The following is a 21,789-nucleotide window of genomic DNA, read 5'->3' as shown; positions in this document are numbered from 1 at the left end:
TGATTTTTCTCAAAAGGTCCATAGCTGTTCAAAGCACTTTGCAGTAAAAGGGCAAGAAGAAGTTCATCGTGTATTTGAATAAATAAGCTGAATATTCAGAAAACAAAAACAAAGGCCCTAGATATTAATGGAATACTTCTAGGAGATACAGCGTAGTATATATTTATCTCAAAAGTGCACTGAGTACATGTTTGTTCTTGTTCTCTTCCTGCTTGTACCTTTCAATTTCCCTATGTATTGAATTCTTCACATACAGAAATTTGTCTGCTTATACTGGCCCAGCATTTTTTATGTTTATAACAGTAAAATGATAGTTAAGCTGGTGCAATCAAGTAAATGATTGTTTTCACATATTTTGAAAAGAGGGTGAAGGAGTCATTAACACAGTCAGTAGCTGATATGGAGTATGTTGTTTAAATTGTAGCTGTTTAAAAATCAAGTAGATTATTTATCAGAAATCTTATTCATTTTCTTTTTCCAACTTACTCAAACTCATTATGCATGCTGTTCATCAATACTTTTCCTCTTCAAGATGCTTATGTCCTCATCAAAAAGGAGTCTGAACTGTTTCAAGACTGCTTTTGATTATAAAAACACTTCTTGTAAATGATGTTAATTAATAAAACTGTAACTTTTCAGAATATTTGACCAATATGGGATACAAATAGGGGATTTTGAAACGCCTGGACAAAAGTTAGTGATGGTCAACTCTGGTTTCACTTTTGCCGTATATTGTGTGAGATTCAGTTTTTTTTAAGATGATTGAATATTCTACATTCTCCTTAAAAATGTTTGAAGTCCGCTTAACATTCATCTAATTGCATGGTAGGAAGGAAGTCCTTGTACATCTAAATGATTACTTTCTCCTCTTTGCAGTGAATAATCAATAGCGTACTTGTTTTTGTTTTTTGCTTTCCAGATAACCTTTTTCATGCTCCTCTCTGCAGTGTGTGTAATGCTGAATTTAGCTGGTTCCATTCTTTCCTGTCAGAATGCTCAGCTAGTAAAGTCCCTGGAAGGATGTCAGTTGGTAAGTAATCTGTTGGTAAGCCTCTTCTAAAAAGGACAATATATGTTATTTCTCATTGGTTTGCATTTTATACAAACGTTGCTTTAATTTTCAAACAACATGTGTTCTGTAGAGTTGTCATTAGCCTTTGCCATGTGACAGGTCATACTGGGAAAAATTTGAGAATTTAAGAGTTAACATATTTGGAATATTTTCCTACCTTAAAAGACTTGCTTCTGTTGTAGGCAGGATAAGTGAAATACTTCAAAGACTCCTTCAAAGCAGTGCAGTGGTTGCCGTTTAATGTTAGAAGTGTCACAATTTCATCCAGTGTCTCCTTCTATAGCCAATATATTGCATAGACATGCTGATAGTGATCTTTTAGTATGTGTCCAGTAATATTTTTTGACCTATGCAAAGTAGTAACTTTATAATTTCCAAAGCAAATGTATGTTAAATAAAATACAGAATAATAATAAAAAGTTGCCATAATATGACATGATTTGATTTGTTAAAAGGTGCAGTATACCTAAACTCTTTGTTTTTATCTCATGAAAAAACACATATAGCCTGCCTGAAATCTCTAATTTAAAGTAAATATTAAAATAATGATCATTTTTCCTATGAATTTGGAAGACAAATGACATTAGATTGTAAGAATGATGAATGAGCTAGGGAATGTTTATGGACACGCATCAGTGTTCTTTTTAATGTAATCTGACTGTAAACCAATCAAATTATCTAAACTACAAGAGTAGTCATAATATTGATTAAATATTAGGGTTATGCTTGTATTGGCCTTATCCTTTGGACACACACCAAAATGTTGACTTGAATGATAAAGAGAAAAGTAATTTTCATCTCTAATGTCAGCAGGTGAATCCACAAAATGCTTCTGCACCTCTGCTATTCAGGCATTGTTTTACTCTTTTAACTAATTTTGTCCAACAAATCCCTTCAAGCATCTATTTGAACGCAGGAGTATTTAATAAAAGAAAGTTAAGATAATAAAATTTCAGCAAATATTTTTGAAAGAGGAATGAAAAATGCAGAACAGGAGAACATTTGGGTGTAACTTGTCATGTGCTTTTACCTTGTTTAGTCAGCTTTTAAGCCTTTATTCTGTGTTCCTATCACCCATGTCTTGTTTCAAGGGAGTGTGTCTGCAACTCCATAAATGCACTACGCTTTCTGTAGTGTTTGTGGTTTCCAGCTGTGGTTAGGGTACAGGTTTACAAAACCAAATGGTTGGAGCCAGGTAGCTGAATGTGTGGAAAACCAGCAGTAACCGAGAGGCAGGAAGGATTTTCCCTATATACATATATATATATATATTTTTTTTTTTTTTTGGGGGGGGGGGGGGGAACTCGATGGGAGTTCCTGTTTCTCATTGTTACGGGAACTTGGAATTCTGCTGCAGAGCTCGAATAGTCAACTCATGGAACCTGGAGGTGTTGCAGGATGTATACTGCACTCTGGAATGGTATTTTTTGAAAATAGGTATCTTTTGTTGGGAGCTCTTTGAAGTGAGTCTTACTGTTTTCTTTTGACATCTCTGCTTTGATACTAAGACTATTTTTAATTTACTTTTGGGGAGTGCATCTGTATTACAACTTCCCATGAGGACTTAATGAAATGGCTGTATATTCGCATAGAAGAATAAGTAGCTTCTCAAAAGAATTGCATTTTAACCTGCAGAGTCAAACGATTTTGTTTATGGCAGTTCACTGTAAGGAGTATCTTGAACTTGTTTCTCAAGAAAACGTTTGATATGTGGCATTCAGTGTTCTCATGGAATGCCATCTTGTCACATCTCGCATATGGGAATAGCACCAAAGTCCTAAGGAAAAAAAAAAAGAACAGATGTTGGAAAATAAATGGAATTACTTATCCCTTTCTTGCTCAATGGGCCGTTCTTTGATTTGTTGACCAAAAAAAAGCTCCTAGAATTTCTTTACTCTTTAATATATATATGATTTCAGATTAGAAGTGCTCTTAACTACTTAGTGTTCGTTTTTGACATTTATTGCACTATAGTATTAACTAAAAAATTGTGAGTGGGTACTGTAAATAACGTATTAATGGCTTAAGGAGTCTATCTGAACATTTGTATGGAATCAGCTGCTGTACTGCTGAATGTGCAAATATGATGACATATTCAGCCTTCTTTACTGCTCCCCATTAAAAAAAATGAGTTAGTGTGTCACTTCACAGACATATTTGAAGGAAAAGGTGCATAGTAGGACAAATTGTTAAGAGTTCTTTGAAAATGTGTGTTTGATATTGAAAAGGAATTTTGTTTTTCATTCTGATTGTAGATCTTAATGTTCTCTGAGTATGCTATATTTTCTAGGACATCCTGATGTTTTGCAAGAACTTTCACATAAACAATTCTAACAATGTTTAAAAATTGAATTAAAGAGAGTTACATAATCACAGATTTGCAGGAGTTGGAAGGGACCTCAAGAGATCAGGAACTAGGAAGTTATGAAACATATTTCAGAAAATATCAAGAATCTTTCATAGATGTTGGGTTATAACTGAGAACTACTTCTGTTTTCAGCCTTTTTTTATGTGACAGCAGTTCATTACATGAGATAGAAGTAGACCTAGGATCTGTATTTTTTATTAGAAATATCAAGTGTGTCTCACCTTGAGTCAGTGACTGTTTTTCCTTGAACAGTGTTACCATGGATCACAGGAATAAGCATTCTAGTGGTAGGCAGCTTTGTGTGAAATTCAGAACTTCAGACAAAGTTATAAAAACTTTTCAGCAGCTGAAGAGCATATTGACCTGCCTGGTGCTGATATAGCATGTGTGCTGTAGCATTCTGACTACTCTCTTTGATACAACTCTAAATTGAAAGTTCAGGTTTCAAACTTCTCCTGTGCATTTATCTATCTAGCAGTTTACACAATTGCTAACGTTCCTACAGGGGTTCAAGAGCAAGACCTCGCCAATGGCATTTCACATTGAATTTTCTGTTGACTTGAGAAGCTGAAGTTGTCCAATTATAAAACATAGTTGAGTTTTACTTGGATCTTTTCCTTTTTAAACAGAGTATTAAAAACTTACAAGTGTAAAATCTGAAAAAAACAGAAAAAAATTTTAAAGCAGCTTCACGGATTGTATGCTAGTTAGAAATAAACAGCACAACTTCTATGAAGGTGTGCAAACTATGAGTGAGGGTATGATCAGTCTGTGTGAGTTAGTAGTGAAGTATTTCCAGTGCTGCCATGTAGTATGTGGGAAATGGCCTAATTCTAATGCTCAGATTTAAAAAAAATAATAATCTTTTTTAGCAGCTACGCAGACTATAGAGCAACCTAGAGTCTCAGGAATTGGAGCCCACTGAGACAGCGTTATTCTTTGAGCATGGCTTCATCACTGTGTATGGAAACCATAAAGTTATCTGCATTTCATCTGGTAAATTTTGTTGATTTTTAATGGACTCTACTCTTTCAACTGCTCTTCTTGTTACCGGCATGAAAACAGAGAGTACTAAATAAGCCAGTCGGGAATGATAATAAAACATATATATATATATACTCTTAATCACTACATACTTAAATATATTAACAATTTTAATATTCTTCAAGGTCTTACACAGTAAGGAAAACTTCTATTGAGGTGATTCTACATATATTGCTGTATGAGGTACTTCTGCAAGGAAGGCTTATATTATAATTTATTTGTTCGGGAAATTGGCAACAACATAGAGAGTCATTTGAGTTAAAAATAGTAAATGCACATTTTCATTAGGAATTTTTTTGCTGGATTAGTGTCTGGAAAATTTAAAATATATTTCCCTTGTAGAGGAGTAAGTAGCATGGTAGTTTAGATTTCTTAACAGCTGAATATTTTGCTTCCGTCTTTACTTAGCAGTGATTCAGGATGACTGAATAGTACCTTGAATCTATTATTCTGCACATGGAGAGCTGCGGAAATTTCCTGTGGGTGTCATTCTTAGTACTGATGATTGGACTATAGAAACTTGGGATCCAGCATCTTTAAACCCGGAGGTCAAGCAACTCCTTTGTGATATGAATTCCTTTTCTCAGTACTAACTATTCAGTCCTAACAATTCAGATGGAATTTTAATAAGTGACCTGGAGAGGAAGGAAATATCCATTTATCAGTCTTTTAAATAACCTGCAAAAATCGGAATGAAGAAATCATAGAAATACCAAATTGAGAAAATGAGTGCAATGATAATTCATGGCAGCAGACTAGTTACATTTTGGCCTAAAACTCTTTGTTGGAAGGAGGCAGAAAAATAGATGATACAACTCTTCCTCCCTCTCAAATATGAAATTCAAAATCAGTATAACAATTTTCTTCATTGATCAAGATGAAATTATTTTATAATTATACACAGAAATCTAATGAGAATCTAATGCTTAATGAATACTTACTGTATTCAGAACAAACCAAATTCAGGAAAACAATGAGCAAATCTTTTCCAAAGTGAAAGTATGGAATTATGTTAACTCTTATTTTCTCTGCATTTTCTTAATGCTGTGTTCTCCTTTAAGTATGTCATAGTTTATATTGTAATTATTTTTGTACGTATGTGTAAGTATATGTGACATTTGTGACCATGACTTTTTTTCTCTTTTCTTCATCTTCCTCCATTGCTTATGATTTCATGCATATTCATTTGAGTTACTGTGGTTTCATCTGCCTCTGCAAAGCAAACCTTTTCAGCAGTCACTGTTCTTTAGTATTGTGTACTTCTTGTATTTCACTTGTTTTTGTAGCTTTTGTTAGCCAATGAATGACATTCTGCTTTAGGGGAATTATCATAAACAGTGAAATAAAGGTTTGCATTTTACATTTGGTATTCATTGCTGTCACAGTAAGTGTTAGTATAATTGTTGGGAAGTGCTCTTCTATTTACTGGCATTTTCTCTGACTTTTTTTTTTCCCTCCTCAGATTAAATTTGACAGTGATGGTGTCTGTGTTTGCTGTGAAATGCAGCATCAAACGTCAGGTTGCAGTAACCTTGGAGAAATGCTGAAACTGAACCCTCTGCAGGAATGTAATGTTGTGAGGTTGACCCTGAAGGTGCGTTATGAGAAGGATTAGCAATTAATTTCAATTTTAGATAGTAAGTTAGTAGTAAGACAAAAGTGTGTGATGAAAGGAGAAGTAGATGGTGGTGTATGTTCGTATACTTACACCTGAAAACAAACAAGGAAGAAGAAACCCATAAAACCTTAATCCAGCAGAATTTAATACTTAAATGTTTTATGTTTCAGGTTTCATGATATACATTCAGTATATTTGATTTCCATATGTATATGTTTTTGTACATTTTATTAAACCAGAGGCTATGCTTTGTTTTGGCTAATGCTGGAAGGTACAAAGACACACTTTTCTGGTTGTTGCTCAAGCAAACTGGAATGGAAGGTGCTGGTTAGTGTTATTCAGTGATATGATTGACTGCAAGGAAATACTAAGTATTAGTAAAATGTATTTCAAGTTACGTTACTTTGGCAGAGAATGGCAAGTGTTTTTGTGACTGTACATGCTTATAAACTGCTGTCCAATGGTATTAGAAGTTTAAATCATGTTGTGTTTTTGTTGAAATGACCCAGGTAAAGAATGGAGAGCAAATAATAGTAATATTATATTCAATTATTCAATTTTATCCCAGTGTAATTGCACACATTTATTCATTGTCACCGAACTAGCAAGACATGGTACTGTATTGTTTTGGAAAGCAGTTAAGTAATTCATGAAAGGAGTGATCAGAAGGAAAGAACGCTAGCCTAAATTACAGATGTTGATTTCTTTTAAGTTTAAATAAGATCAACAGAATTAAGTCTGCACTTTTGGCTCTCAATTTCTAAGCATAACTTTTAATAAACTTAGTAGAATAGCATGGAATGAAGTAGTGTAATTCAATGTAATAAGGAGTTTAGGGATTAGGCTATAGATTAAAGCCTGGAAATTCGAAGTTATGTTGATATTTGAAGCATATTTTAATGTTCAAGACAGGTGTAAGTCCTGCAAAAGGTACTGTAATAAGCAGCTAAATATTCTTCAGCTATGTTAAAAACAGACAAGAACAAGGACTGCTAAGTGGTAAGGATTTGATGGAAATTAAAAATTTGGTATGCACCAAAACCAAAGATTTGTACATCTTGTTTTAATGAGGATGATAGAGGGAGCAAAAACCTGTTGAGTAGCAGGAGTTTTGTAAGTGACAAAGAAGCAAATACTTAACATTGTTGGCCAGATATAGTATTAAGTACGATTTGAAATGCTAAATTCAGGACTCTATTCAGTGCTGTGGTATGATTTCTGTAATACGAAGGAAAGGCAGTCTTCAGTGTTTAACAGATGCAAAAATATGAACTTATACAGAAAAATCTTAGTAGTTTATCTTATAAAAACCGAGAGAATATATGATTACTTGCTGTATGTATGTCTGTAAAGTAAACTTCAACAATAGAGAGAAAATAACTGAATCTTAGAGGACGTCAGCATATGAAGTGTATTTGACCTTCATTTACTGGAAATCAGGGCAAAGTTTCTAACAAATACAGCAGTACGAACAGGTGCACAGAATGTAATTTCTTGTAAAAACGTACCTCAATCACTTATAAGGAGACATTTCTGCTTGCTCCACCAGAGGACTGAATTAAAATCAGGAGTTCCTGTGAGTATAAACTTAGTGCAGCATTAATTATGATCAGATATTTTCAGTTAAGAGATGATGATGATAATGTTTCTTAAATCATCATTTTTTAATTCTGCATTTGTTTGCTTTGAGAGTTCTGTATTCCTGGCAAATTTAAGGATAAATTAAGCCTACTGTCATACAACAAAAGGGGAAAAAAAATGATTGCAGCATGTTCCTTAAACAATTGACTGAGAAAAAGCATATTTTTTCTTTAATTTCAATTAACAGCTACGATATGATTTTGGGAGAACACATTTTTTACTAGAAGATCATTTGTGCTCATTGTTTGGGGTGCCAGAGGAAGAGAAAGTATAGAATACCAAAGTTAAGGTTTAAAATCATTATGAATGATGTTATGCAAGTTCCTTTCTCCTTTTCTTTATTGAGACTGGGGGAAAATCTCGTCTTTCCACTCTGTAACCTTTGCTTTTTGATGGTGGTAACTACAGGAGTTCCATTGTAAACAGAACAGTGGCACACGTGTTACCTGTCTGATCTTGTTCCCAGTAAGACTTTCTTTACTGTCTTTCTGTCATCTGATCTCTCTGTGCAAGCTGACTTTTATTCAAGTAAAACCAGAAAAAATGCAGGAGCTTTAATCTCCTGTACGCAAACATTTGGGCAGACATATAAACAAGCACGCATGGACATAATTGTAAATCTGGTGTCATCTCTGGGTTACACTGCTGATTGTACCTCAGGCATAGTCCTGAATCTATTTCAAGATGAGATAGATTTGAATGAGACATGTTTTTTTGTTGACAGTGTTACAATTAAATAGGCATAATACGCTGACATATTATTCTGCAACGAATGTCTGTTGGTTTGTAGGAAAATTCTGTGGAACTGAGTTTTTCTTTTAACTTAATGACATAGTATTATTCAACTGAAAATGATTTTACCAAATAGCAATCACATAATTTCAATTTTTAGGCTAGAACAGGCTTGAAACTAGGAGCCAGCTTTTTAGTACAGGGTCTGAATTTTCCTGACAGTCTTCATCTGTGGAATGTATCCTTCTGAACTCAGCGTATCCTGGAAATACTAAAAACGTGTATGCAACAAAGCTTATCTTCTTGAGCTTTTGCTTTGAGAAGACTTGCAGTACTTGAAGGGAGCGTATAAACAGGAGGGGGAACAACTGTTTACAGGGGTGGATAGTGATAGGACAAGGAGGAATAGTTTTAAACTGAGGTTTAGATTAGATAACAGGAGGAAGTTTTTCACCCAGAGGGTGGTGACGCAGTGGAACAGGTTGCCCAAGGAGGCTGTGGATGCCCCATCCCTGGAGGCATTCAAGGCCAGGCTGGATGTGGCTCTGGGCAGCCTGGTCTGATGCTTGGCAACCCTGCACGTAGCAGGGGGCTTGAAACTCAATGATCATTATGGTCCTTTTCAACCCAGGCCATTCTGTGATTCTGTGAGAGGATGAATATAGGCATGGAAGATGGAATTATTTTCCAGTGTATTATTAATGCATGCTGTTTGCATGTAAGAACATAATGTTATGTGGCTTTGGTTTCAAAACTATTTAGTGGGATTTTTAAATTACTTTGATGGCTTATATAGTCCGGAATACTTGCAATGATACATGCTAAATTATGAATATATAGAAACATTTGCTTCCTGTTTTACTTAAGTGCATTTGTAGAGTGGTTTTGTGGCTGTAAAGGCTAAGTAAAAGCTATTTCCGTCTCTATTTTCAGTACAAATAATTGTTTCAGAACTACTGAAATTAAAGTAACATTAAATAATAAAAGTGTTTTTCAGTTTTGATTCCATTCATTAGCATCTTTATTAGGGATTTCTGTAACATAGGTTTCTTGCAGTTTTCCATGCAAATCTTTCCTTTAGTCTCCTTTGAATCAGAATTTATTTTTTCTGTGTTTTTTGATGACCAAGTTTAACCATGTTTATTTCTTTTTCCATTTAGAACATGGTTTCATAACATATAATAACAGAGAAGGATGACTCCTTAAAAAATGTTTTTTAGTTAGGAGAACAGACTTATCTTCTCTGATGCTCCTCTCATTTCCTCTACAACCAAATACAAAGCAAAATTACTTTTCTAAAAGTCTTTATAATATGCTTGAAATTGGATGAAGCTCAGTGGAAAAAAATAACTTTTAAGATAGAATTTTAAAATGCTGGAGTTATTTGATGTTCTTTAATAGGTAACTGTAGGTTACCTATTAGGTAATAGGTATTCTGTATGCTCAGAATGTATTTATCATACTGGACACCATCAAAAATAGAGCAGTTCAGATGTGGGCTTTTGTGCTAAATAGTTGAGCTACAAGTACTGAGAAGTTGTGAAAAACAATTGTGTAACAGACATAACCTACTTGTTCTTTTCCTTCTTCTTGTATATTTCTGTTCCTAGTTTATGAAAACGAGTGATTATTGTTAGGAACTTCTCTCATAGCTGAGACACTTCCTTTTAATGACTGAATGAACTGAAATCTGTTTATTGTGTGCTTGTCTAATTAATTTATGGAACTTCAGTGTTTCAAGAGTATCTTACTAATATATCTCCAGTACTACATTTAACGTAGGTACTTCAGTTGATGAAGGGATTTCAAGCACGCATCCAAGCAGTGAAAATCTTTTAGAGTTTCTTAAGTAACTGCACTGTTTCTTTAAAAATATAATAAGTATTTTAGGTTTATGTAAAACAGTACATTAAATTGTACCTTCTTACCATAATTCTATTTCATTAAGCCTTGGCCATTTCTCCACATACAGATCAATGTATGTATGGAACTTGTATTTTTTTGAATTGTCTTCCTAGTCTTAGAGCAGCTATTTTTCCTGTTCTTTTTCAGACGTAACCAGTTAGAACAACTGAAGTTATGATTAGACTTAAAGGGAATGTTTTCATCAAATTTACAAGTAAGAGAGGTACAGCAAGATTCATTTAATGGGTGAAAAAGCTTTATTGCTTGCTGTCTATTTTCAGGTTAACCCGGTATTAGAAATGAAGCACCATAATTGAAGTCAATCAAGGAGAAAAGAAATCATCTTCACAGAAAGTGAAGCTGGCTTTAGCCCTTGATTAGTGTAGGTGTTAAAATCCATGAGTTCAGGGCTACTGGTTACAGAGTGTCCTTTTTACACATCAGCAAGCTTATTTTACTCCCTTTATTGGTTATTGACCAAGCTCTCAGAAGTTCACAGAACTTAAGACCCTCCAGAAATACCAACCTAATTCCCCAGGAAAACTGTCTTTTCAACCAGCAAAATGGGAGTGTTTTGTCAAGTTCAGTAGAAACTTGCTACTTCAATAGCGTTGTACAGGTTAGGGCTCTTAAGATGTACTGTCTTTGTGCTATGTAACTTATTTTTTGGTTGTGTGTGCGTAAGTAACTCAGTTCACAAAAAATAATACTATCTTAAATCTTGTAAATAAACATGGAGAGAGAAAATTGGACACAAAAAGCTTTGATCTATATTTTGATACCTTCTACAGCAAAATAGGTTTAGATGCGTGATCTCAATTCTTTGTAAGCAGCACAGATGGATAACTTTCCATAATAGTTAAGAAAAAGCAAGTACTTAGTAATCATAGTGCTTCATCTGTGTGATATGTTAGCATTTTTTTATGTTAAATTTCCTGGTTTGATAACAATGCATGTAATTGAAAGTACAATTCATCTCTGTGATAAGAAGAGGCAAGGGAGTGATTGAAGATTTAGCGAAGCCTATATTTGAGTTATTGTGAAGCTATCCAGAGGTTCTTGTTTCATGTATTTTGATTCGCCTGGTTTCTATTCTGTGTTTTGTGGGTATGTAAAAGAACTATGGAGCTCCTGCAGTAGTTTCTTAGAAGGAGACAGATTGAGCAAGATGATAAGTTGTTATTCCAAATAACAATTATGCTGAAGCATATGATTTTATTGTGCTTACACTGAAGTCCTTTGGTGTGATTGACATAACTTCATGGCAAACCTTTACAAAGCAGTGGTTTGTGCTGGGTAATTGGAATACCAAAGTTTCAGGGAAACGTTCTCTTTTATGACCTGGTGGAGTTCACTTCATTATTGTCATTATTTTTTCATTTTGAATTCTATCTTAAGCAAGAGATTTTCTTTACTTCTATCAAGTAATTGTGTGTGTTAGCATCTGTTCTAGATTGCTTTGTTAAATAATCATTTCTACAGTTTAATTATCAAAGTGATAAATCAGTCACAAATGTTTTCCCTGTTCCAGTTTAATACTACGTGACCGCACTGTCATCCAGCAGTTAGGCAGAAAACAAAGAAAGAGAGCTGTCAAAGCAAATTGTTTTTGCAGTATTTTACTGTGTATTCTTTTTCTTACAATATTCACACCGAAGTATATTGTAAAATGATATTTTTGTACTACCATATATTCAAAAGTTACAAAGTTCAGTTTTTAGAACATACTGAGGTGTTGTAATGCAACTCCTTTTTAAAGGTGTTCCATCGGCTTTACAGTCTCAGATTTTGAGAAGTGTTTTTGTGTAGTCATTTACCAAAAGGACAGTGTAGTTGAAAATGTAGGCTGTATCTTCCTTAGACTGCAGCAAGTAGATGACTTGTAGCACTGCTGACTGTAACTTGTTTTTATTTCATATTTTTGTAGTTTAATCATTACCTACTGGTAATCTTCATCTTGATAATATTTTGAGAGGCAATCACGTCTGCCAGTGTATCTTCACTTGTCTTCAGTCACTCACTAATTACAAGTGACTGCAGTAAACTGGTGATGGAAAAGGATATGAGGAAAAGGGTGAAGGTATGGTAACAGTCTCAAGGTTTAATGTACCTTAAAGTGGTTAAAGAGAAGGGGAAAAGGGTCAACAACCTCTGAGGCACTGAAGTTTCTTAACTGTTTTTTGTGTGATCTGAGCTCACTGACATAAAGTGGTATCCTGACATAAAATGGATTCCTTGGTATCCAGAGGCCTATGAAAGACATAACATACCTGATTCTTACTGGTGTGAATACGTCTCTTAGAAGCTCCAAAATACCTTTAAACAGGCATATAATACGGCATACAAATATATATATATATATATATACACACACACATATATAATAGGCATACAAATAAATCATGGATGTGAGTCACTGCTGATTCAATTTTTTGCTTAGACCCCAACAGCTTCAGTGTGAAGTAGGTTGTTCCATTCCCTTCCAGTAGTGAATGTGAGATAACTTGACTCACATGTTGCACTGAGGTAACAGGAAACTCTCCTGCTCCACTGGTACTAAATGAAACACAGAAGGCCTTGACATAAGATTCCAATGAATTATGTTTATTTTCAGTGTGAATACATCTAAAAATATGCCCTAATAACAAAATTTAGTGTCAGGCCCTGTGCAGCCCTTTGGGAAAATATGATGGGTACCTGTTTTTGGATGTCTCACAGTTCATTAGCTCTCTTTTCAACAGGTAGGAGCAAATTTACTAGAGATTATTATGTAGAACATAAAAGAAAATGTATTTTAAAGTTGGCTTCTGGTGTATTTCCTGTAAATTTAGGAGTTTCCGGAGGTTTATGAGATAGCAACATTGTTATTTTCTTCTTTTCGTGTGTGGAAGTGTAGTCTGTAAATCATACTTGCAAAGATCATAGCTGAAGCAGCTTGCATTCATCAGCTAAGGTCTAAAAGCAATTGCATTAAAGAAAAGTAAACATGTTTTGAATGTTGAAACAGAAAGTACAATTTTTGAAAAAAGGCATCAGAGATCTTTTTACAGGGTCATGGTTAACGGTGTTAAAAGAATGGTGCTGCAAAATATTAAGTTGTCACTTTGCTGGAGAGTTCTACTTGTAGTGTGATTGGGTTCTATGTAATAGACCTTTCAATTTGTGTAGCCAGCAATGCCTGCTTGTGTACCCGAGAGCTCCAGAAAAGCTAACTTGTGATTGATTCTGATGCGTGTAAGCTTTCCCTGTAGCTAAGCTACATAGAAACATTTCAAGATTTTGTAGTTATGGCATCAGTAAAACAATACTGATAATGGTTAAATTTTGGAACAGAGTAAATCCTTTATTACAACCAGCTTGAAAAAATCAAATCTTCTACAAACCAACAATAACACATTCCAGTCAAGCGAGTAGACATAAACCCAAGGGGGGAGGTATTTCAGCGTAAGCAGTATTAATGCATGAAAACAAGAGCAAGGGTATGAGGAATCTCCCTTCTGTTTCCATTCAGCCTTCCAAAACATAAACTGTTCTGTGATATCTTGCTACATAATAGATCTGACTGAGAGCTCCAACTCTATTTCTTGCCAAAATTCTAAATGAAGTTAAATTAATGTGCCATGTCAAAATGGCTGAAATACTTCTACTAGCTCTATTAATAGACTTGACTGCTTTCAGATTGGAGGAATAGTCAAGTTTATCTTGAGCTAAGGTTTGAAAGATTTGTTTCTTTTTGGGATGTAAGATTAAACTAAAATGATCTATTTTACTATGGTATTGTTAATTTACATTTGATTCTAATCAGGTAGTTTTTAGCTGTTTTATAGAAGAAAGTGCAACAAATGAAGAGAAGGCACACACACATGTAGCTTTTAAAAGATAGTTGATAAATATTTAAGAACATCTACCAGATTAGTCTTCAATGCCTTAGTAGGTGATAAATAGGCTAGCTGAAGTCTCTTTTTAAGTTATAATGCTCCTAAAGTGGATTTTACTTCAGTTGATGTCCTGAGTTCTATCGCTGGCATAATGAAATTCTGAAGATAAACCACGTTTAGTCTAAGAGGTAGTACAAAAAAAATTTCTAAGATAAAACTTTGTTCTAATTTGTCAAAATTATTTGTTAACTTTTTATTTCTTTCATTTATATCCTTCACTTTCCCAAATATCTCAGTGATTCTTCTGCAGTTCAAGAGAAGTTGTGGATGCTCCACTCGTGGAGACATTTAAGGCCAGGTTGGATGGGATCCTGGGCAGCCTGATCTAATGAGTGGCAACCAGCCGATGGCAGGGTGGCTGGAACTGGATGAACCTTAAGGTCTCTTCCAACCCAAACCAGTCCGTGATATATGTGGCTGTGACTGTCATGTAATAAATGCATAGCAGGTGTGGGATAATTGTTATGATAAGGAAATCCCAATAGAAAATGGGATAAACATCCAGCAGAAATAAATGAAAAGTTTTTAGTATACATTTTACTTTTTGACTACTTGCTTTGGAAAAGGTGTAATTTAAAATCTTTTACTGGGAAGTATTTGAATTGCACTAGTAAAGATAGAGCTGCAGTAGCACAGGAACAGTATTAAAACAGTCCAACTAACAAAAGCTTAGAAGACATTAGCTCAGTTTTTTCCTTAAAACATATGGATGATAGTGTGAAAAAGAATGCATAGATATCCTTTGCAGAACTACAGCATGAGTAGAAAGTGTTTGTTAAGAGGGAAGGAAAATGCAATGAACAGGTACTCAGTTAATGGCACGATTATTTTGGTAATGATTAAGGTGTTCTAAATACAGATTACTACAGCTTTTTTGGAAATCAGTATTAAATTCAGCTTTTGAGATTTACTTGGGGACCTAGTCGAGAAAAACAGCTGGCCAGAAAGAGCTCACAGTGCCATTCAACTCCTGTGGGTATTAATCTGAACTGATCCAGGCCTGTTTCCAGGCAATTCTGGCAGCTGCATCTATTCTTAAAGGGAATTGTGTCTTTACTAGGGAGTTAAGGCATGGCAAGGAAATCATATACATAAACTGCATCAGAATAATTTCATGTTGTACATTATACCTATCAGAGCAGTAATTATTACATGAAGAATCATACTGCAGAAGAATCATATTATGCCTGTAGAAAGGAGCAAAAATACCTAGAAAAATTCTGGATGACAATAAAATTGGTTTAACTGTTATAAAACTGAAGAGCAAAGAATCATATTTCACACCATACACATTCATGCATTGTATTCTCTGATCAGTGTGGATATTGCAGAAGTCAGTCAAAAACCCGTCACTAATAGATACAGATTTCCTACTCCTGTAACTAACTGTGGGCAGGTGCTGTGGAGAATTAGGCTAGTCTCTGTTGTGGTTACTGCCTTTTTAGAGACATTTCCTGAAGGAAATCTTAATTGTCATTGTGTTACAGCTTGGATCTGCATAAGCATCAACACTATCTTTCTAGGTAGTATGTTTGGCCATGGAGAGTTATAGATTCTGAAAGCTTGTTATTTGCCCACTTACTATTACTGTACAATAAATGAGTTTCTTATGAATTACCTCATTATCTGTTCAACAGGGCATAGGAAGGAAATTTCCTGAAAATGCTAAACTGTCAAAAGACTAAATGATGTTTGTTTGCCGGTTGGGTTGGGTTAGAGGGTGAGGTAAATGTTACTGAATGGTTTGTGGTTTGATTCCTGTTTGAATTAAAGCAGACTTCAGAAATCTTTTAAAAATTAATTGCCTCTCTTTAGATTTTGAAATTCTCTAGTGTTTGTCTTCTGTCACAGGAACAGAGCAGTAGTAGCGTGTGAAGTCATGCTACTTTGAGGCTGGCCAATTGTTTGTTTTCCACATAAACTATTTTTAGATTAGCTAGTCTACTATCTAATGTTAGCATTTTGTATATAATACTTGAAGCTACAGATGTATGATGTGATATCTTATATTTAATAGCAATAATAACCAAATAGATGTGAAATGAAATACCAAAATATTTGCTCTTCTGAAGTGATTTATGCTATGTTTTTGCTCCTGATATATTACAATTTCATTGTTTTTCACTTGAAATGGCTATACTTTTACTATTTGCTTTTTCTGGCCATTCTGAATACTGACTGAGCTTGTAATTGTCACGGGTACATGTAGGCAGTTGCTGTAGAAGGATTTTAGTGGTTTTTGTAATGTTACCAGCATGATGAGTCAGAGTTTCTTTTCTTTACCTGCAAGGTAAATAAACAAAAATGCAGTGATCGAAAGAAATGTATGCTTATGTTTTTGTTTTCGCTTGTTTTTTGTCTGTTGTTTTTGTTTTGTCTTTTAATTATACCTTTACTCTAAATATATTTCAACTTTAATTAAAATATTTATTTTATTCTACTTAGTAAACATAAATATTTGTTGTAGTTGAAAACATAGTTTTTAAAGAAACAATGTGGGAGTGTGCACTTTTAATTCTCACGTACAGTCAGTGCTTTTCTTCCATACTTTAAAATGTACTTGTTTCTTTCTGATCTGTTTCAGAAGCACAAGATATCTCACACAGAATGAAATTGTCTATTTCATGCTAATTTTTCCATTTAGTATTGTTACCACATAACACTGATTTCAAGTACTGAAAGCGATGGCATTTCTTCATGTGTGGTTTTGTTTTTAACCAGAATTGTGTTTGTTAGTATTTTACTAGTGATATCTGCAACTTGGAGTCTGTGTGAAAGCAACAATTTATCCTTTGCAAGGAAACTGGAAAACTTGCAGTATTCCAGAGGAAATTTCTTAATACTGAATGTATTTTGTTAAGTGAGGGAGAGAAGACTGTAGAATCGTTTGTGTTGTAAAGGACCCACAAGATCGTTGAGTATGACAATCACATAACACTAGCAAATCCTCCACTAAACTATGTCCCTAAAGATGCTTGTTTCTATGAGGCTTTCCTTTGCTGACTGATTTAAAACAAGTATTACATGTTGAGTGAATTCTACACAGCTAAATGAGACGATATGAATTTGCTAACAAGTGACAGTGTTCATTATCAAATTACTAAAAATATTTCCTGTCCTTTGCGTCCCTGAGATAAGAGATGATATTCTGATGCATGTCTTTTCACAGGACCTGTTGTTCAGTGTGTGCGCTCTGAATATCATCTCCACCATTGTCTGTGCTTTGGCAACAGCAATGTGTTGCATGCAGATGGTTTCCTCTGATCTTCTGCAAATGGTGAGTACGTTGCAGTGACAACACAGGATGTTGTCCAACATAACATGTTTTCCTATTCTGTCTATACTCATTTGCACCTATCCGTTGCTTATAAACTTAGGCCTGCTTGTGTATTTTTGCACAGTGTTAGAATGTGCATACCTGGGTGTGTATTTTAACTGTGTACATCTGTATAGGTACAGCATATAGATGTATGTAATATGAATAGTTGCTGTATTAGATGTGTATTATGTTATATATTACTATATTATGTATTATTATATATTCTAAATTATATTAGAGAGCTAAATTCAGGATTTTGCCATTGGGAGTAAACAATTTTGTTTACTGGGGTTAGTAACAAGGTTTGGTTTATATATGCACATTTCATTTTCTGTTGTTGCATGCTTGTTGTATTCAGTTTTCACACTACCCAGAGCAACTACTTAGCTTTGAGATACGATTTTTCAAGCATGAGAACTATGTAGTGTGAGAACTATAAATTCAGAACTAGAACTTTTCATGGCACTGTGCCAATAACAATGTTTTCAGAAGGAAAACATGTTCAGCTCCAGAGTAGTACTTGTGTTTAAAACAACGGGGAAAATGATCATTAGTCTTCTGCACAGTCAGCTGTATTACAGAATGTTGTCTTGTTTTGCTTGGAAGAAGAGAGCTCTCCTATCCCATGTAAGTGCTCTTCTTCTCAAGGTTTCAACTTAATGTTGAAACATAAACAAAACATAAACAGTACTAACTTTAAATTAGTGTTTGACAGACTGCATAAACTATTTAACCCACCTCTACAACAACTAATCTATGAAATAATCCTGTGTTTACTATGAGACAGCAGACATGTGAACTAATGCTAGCCTTTTGTAAGTCTTACATTTTAAAAGTCTGCATGGCAAAAATACTGTCCCAACAAGACACGTGTAAACAGTTTGTGCAGTAGTGAGAAGTTATATAAACCTGCCCCAACTGGTTAAATGAATAAATGCATACAAATACATTCACTGCCATGGATTTTACTTGAGTTCTAAGTATAAGTTAAAAATGTGGATGTCCTTTCTAGAGAAGTGTCCCTGTCACTGGGTTACAAACTTAGTTAAAATGAATCCTCAATGTGTGAGCTGGGGATTACTTCATGTGTTAGTGGACATAACAAAGGGCAGGCAAAATCCGATGTTACATAAAAGCATGTTTTAATTTAGCACCATGTATTCATAGCGTGTGTGCTTGCAGCGGCTTATGAACAGTGCTTATTTAGTAGCTATCTTCTGGATGTCAGACAGCATTGACAAAATTCGTCATTTCAGCTGATGGCATACTGTATTTTAAATCTTAAAGAACTTCCACCAATTGTAGGTATTCTTTCTTTTTGTGCACTCCCCACCTCATCAGTGTGTTTGCCCTTCACTAAAGATCCTGATCGTAAAGTAACCTTTTTCACATTGCACTGATCACCGGGAGACAACTGATCACCACAGCTGGAAATTTCTATCTTTCTAGAGTTATAAAGCTAGCGGTAATCCAGAAGTGGAATCATTTGTATTGAGAGAAGCTTAACCTAGACTTAATTCTGTGGTAAGAGTGTAAGAGGAAGGAAATTGTGTAGATGACAATGAACCAAGAACAATATTGAAGTACACCTGACCAGCATGCACAAGATGGAGTATCCTCAATAAGAATATATTTGAATACCTTAAAAGCACGTTATATTTTCTTCACCATTTCTTTCTTCACTTCTTGCAGAAAAGTTTCTCTTTACCACCTGGGAATGCTTCTGTTATGTCACTTTCTTTTTATTTTACATATTTTGTGCATCCAGCTCTCTGTCTTCTTGCTTAGTTGTCTGTTCTACCTCCCCACCCCTACAGCTCTGTTGATGAGAATTTTCTTCCCTCTCTGCAGAAGAAGAGAGATACATATTTCTTTTTGCTAAACCCTAGTCTTTTATTTATCCTTAAGATTTTCCCTTTCTTTTTTTCAGGTTGTTGTGCCAGATTGCTATCAGGACTAAGTGAGCGTAACTTCCCTGGGGCTACGCTAACTTAGACCAGCTGAACCCAAGGAATACCTTTTCTTTCACTATTTTCAATCTGTTGTCCTTTGATCTTCAGTTCCCTTTTTCTACGCCCAAAAATCTGATTTACTACTTTTTCTTTCTTTAAATCCTTTTATTAGCAGGGTTTTATCATGCTGGAAAGTTTCATTTCTGAGCACTAGGAGATAATATCCCATCTGCCAAATAAGTTTTTGTTCTTTTACTCTATTCTTACTGTATTCAAGAGCTGCATAGGCTCTGCAGTAGAAAGAGAAGCCATAAAAGTACAATTCTCAATCAATAACAACATTATGTAGTCTGGAAAAGCCTTCTCAGATATCATTAGATTATACAACCTTTAAACTTGCTGTCATCAGTTTCGTGGCTTGTGTGCTGTGTTAGTATTCATCTCAGAAATTAAGCAGTTAGAATGATGTGTTTTTGCAACTTACTCAATCTTGAAATAATATCTAGTTTTTCCCTGCTATCGAGCTATTCTATGTTCTTCATGTATTTTATTGCCTAGCAGCATTGACCTTGTACATAATATACATAGTTTCACGAAAATCTGCAACAGGGTTTCCTGAGTATTTGCTTCCTTGTATAACCCTTGCATGCAGTGAGTATCTGATTCATGCAAGCAAACTGACAGTACTTTTTTGGGAATTGGATGTAGCGATCTTTTAGTAAAAATGCCCTGAAAAATATAACACAAACTGTCTAGTAGGGCACACAGATGAAATTTTTCATTACATTTGAAGGTTTTTGTTTAAAAATAATGTCATTGAACAAAATATTGGCTTTCAAGAATTAAGGGAAAAAAAATACTAGTTCTTAAGGTATCCAGGCAGGTCCCTGCTTGGGCCAGGGTTTGAAATACACCAGTTGCTAAATCTTCAGCCCTAGAGGCTGTACCTAGAGGTGTTAGGCTCCATAGGAATTAAGAAACATGAGCAGAAATAATTGTGTTTCCAATTCCAGTCTTTAAAGAAACGACTTCATTTCAATCTTTTTTTTTTTCCTGCACTTTTTAAACTAAATGATCTATCACACATATCCTTACTCTCTAATTACTTTGAGGATAAAGTTCAAGATGTAAGTGAAGGAACAAAGAAATAGAGAGAATGAATATAGGAAGTCAAGTGCCTTGGAAAAATGTTTAATTATTATATCCTATGATACATTATGTTACATAATTATGTTATTGATTTTACGTAAGCTGTCAGTAACATCCATCTTTTCCTTTGTATTTGTTTCAATAGGGACTTAAAAGATATCTGGCATTTTTAGTGGATGCTCTTCTAAATGTTATTAAACTCATAAGCTATCCTGAGAACCTAGTCCAAGAAGCAGATAAGAACAGGATTTGCAGTCATGTATATGATTAGATGTCCTAAATAGCAGCTGAATCTTGGATGCAGTTATCTGGAGACAGACAGCTAAAAATATGCTTTTCTGCTTTATTTTTGTTTGCTTGTGTGTTTCTCCTTTATTCCTATTATATATAAGTTTTGTAGCTATGTCAGAATTTTTAAAAAATCTCTTTAATCTTGATTGTCACGTGTTATTAATTGTCATCATAACAAATGATGAAGCATTCTATCTGGCAGTCCTGAAATCTGAACTATGGTGTTCCAGCAGCTAGCATCCATTACACTTCTCAAAAGCACATCCTAGAAGAGGCAAACTGCTGTAAAATGTGCAAGCTCATGTGGGACATGATAGTGTAGGAGTCCTGGCAAACAGAATGCCAGCGGAAGAGTACCAAAGTCCTGACATTGTTCAGCTGTCAGAAATTCACCTGCTACATGTAGACATCAAGCATGTCCCCAAAACTTCGATTACTAAATATTGAAGCCTCTCTGAGAGGAACTGAGCAGACTAGGGAGCTTTCAGTGTAATTAGAAGACTTAAGAAGACATAACAGTTTTGGATATCAGAGATGTGGTACCAGTATATGCAAGACTCTTATTTAGGGCTTGAATTTCTTTGTTATCTTCTGATTCTGTTACTGTGTCTATCCATGTTGGTACACTGTTGTGTATTAACAGGTGGTGTTGGAAGCTCCTCTTCAGGCTCTTCATGTCATGGCAGGTGTTCTGTGCTCAGAACTGCCAGTCTCTTATCACTTCATAATATATCAATTACAATCTCCTAAAAATAATTGA

The 21,789-nt window shown here is 34.7% G+C and overlaps 2 protein-coding genes across 14 annotated transcripts in view; both read left to right on the top strand.

The window, feature by feature from the left end:
- MPHOSPH10 (M-phase phosphoprotein 10) overlaps positions 1-21,789 on the top strand; it is a 1,076,704-nt gene that overhangs the window by 925,133 nt on the left and 129,782 nt on the right. The gene's annotated exons all lie outside the window — the stretch shown is intronic.
- The window catches only part of FAM189A1 (family with sequence similarity 189 member A1), a 105,377-nt gene that overhangs the window by 59,119 nt on the left and 24,469 nt on the right, over positions 1-21,789 (top strand). For 12 of the 13 annotated variants that reach the window (XR_006931112.1, XR_006931113.1, XM_046899305.1 and 9 more), the window contains exons 3-5: positions 920-1,030; positions 5,947-6,078; positions 17,488-17,595. Coding sequence is in view for 11 of the 13 variants with exons in the window: in XM_046899305.1 (XP_046755261.1) it covers positions 920-1,030; positions 5,947-6,078; positions 17,488-17,595 (351 nt within the window). In the remaining 2 variants the exon portion in view is untranslated. Of the gene's footprint in view, positions 1-919; positions 1,031-4,312; positions 4,437-5,946; positions 6,079-17,487; positions 17,596-21,789 lie in introns of all 13 variants that reach the window. The other variant, XM_046899306.1, reaches the window with a different exon arrangement.

This window comes from Gallus gallus, chromosome 10 (assembly GCF_016699485.2).
Source record: "Gallus gallus isolate bGalGal1 chromosome 10, bGalGal1.mat.broiler.GRCg7b, whole genome shotgun sequence".
In the NCBI taxonomy this organism is placed as follows: domain Eukaryota; kingdom Metazoa; phylum Chordata; class Aves; order Galliformes; family Phasianidae; genus Gallus; species Gallus gallus.
This window is presented reverse-complemented; position numbering and strand designations above follow the sequence as displayed.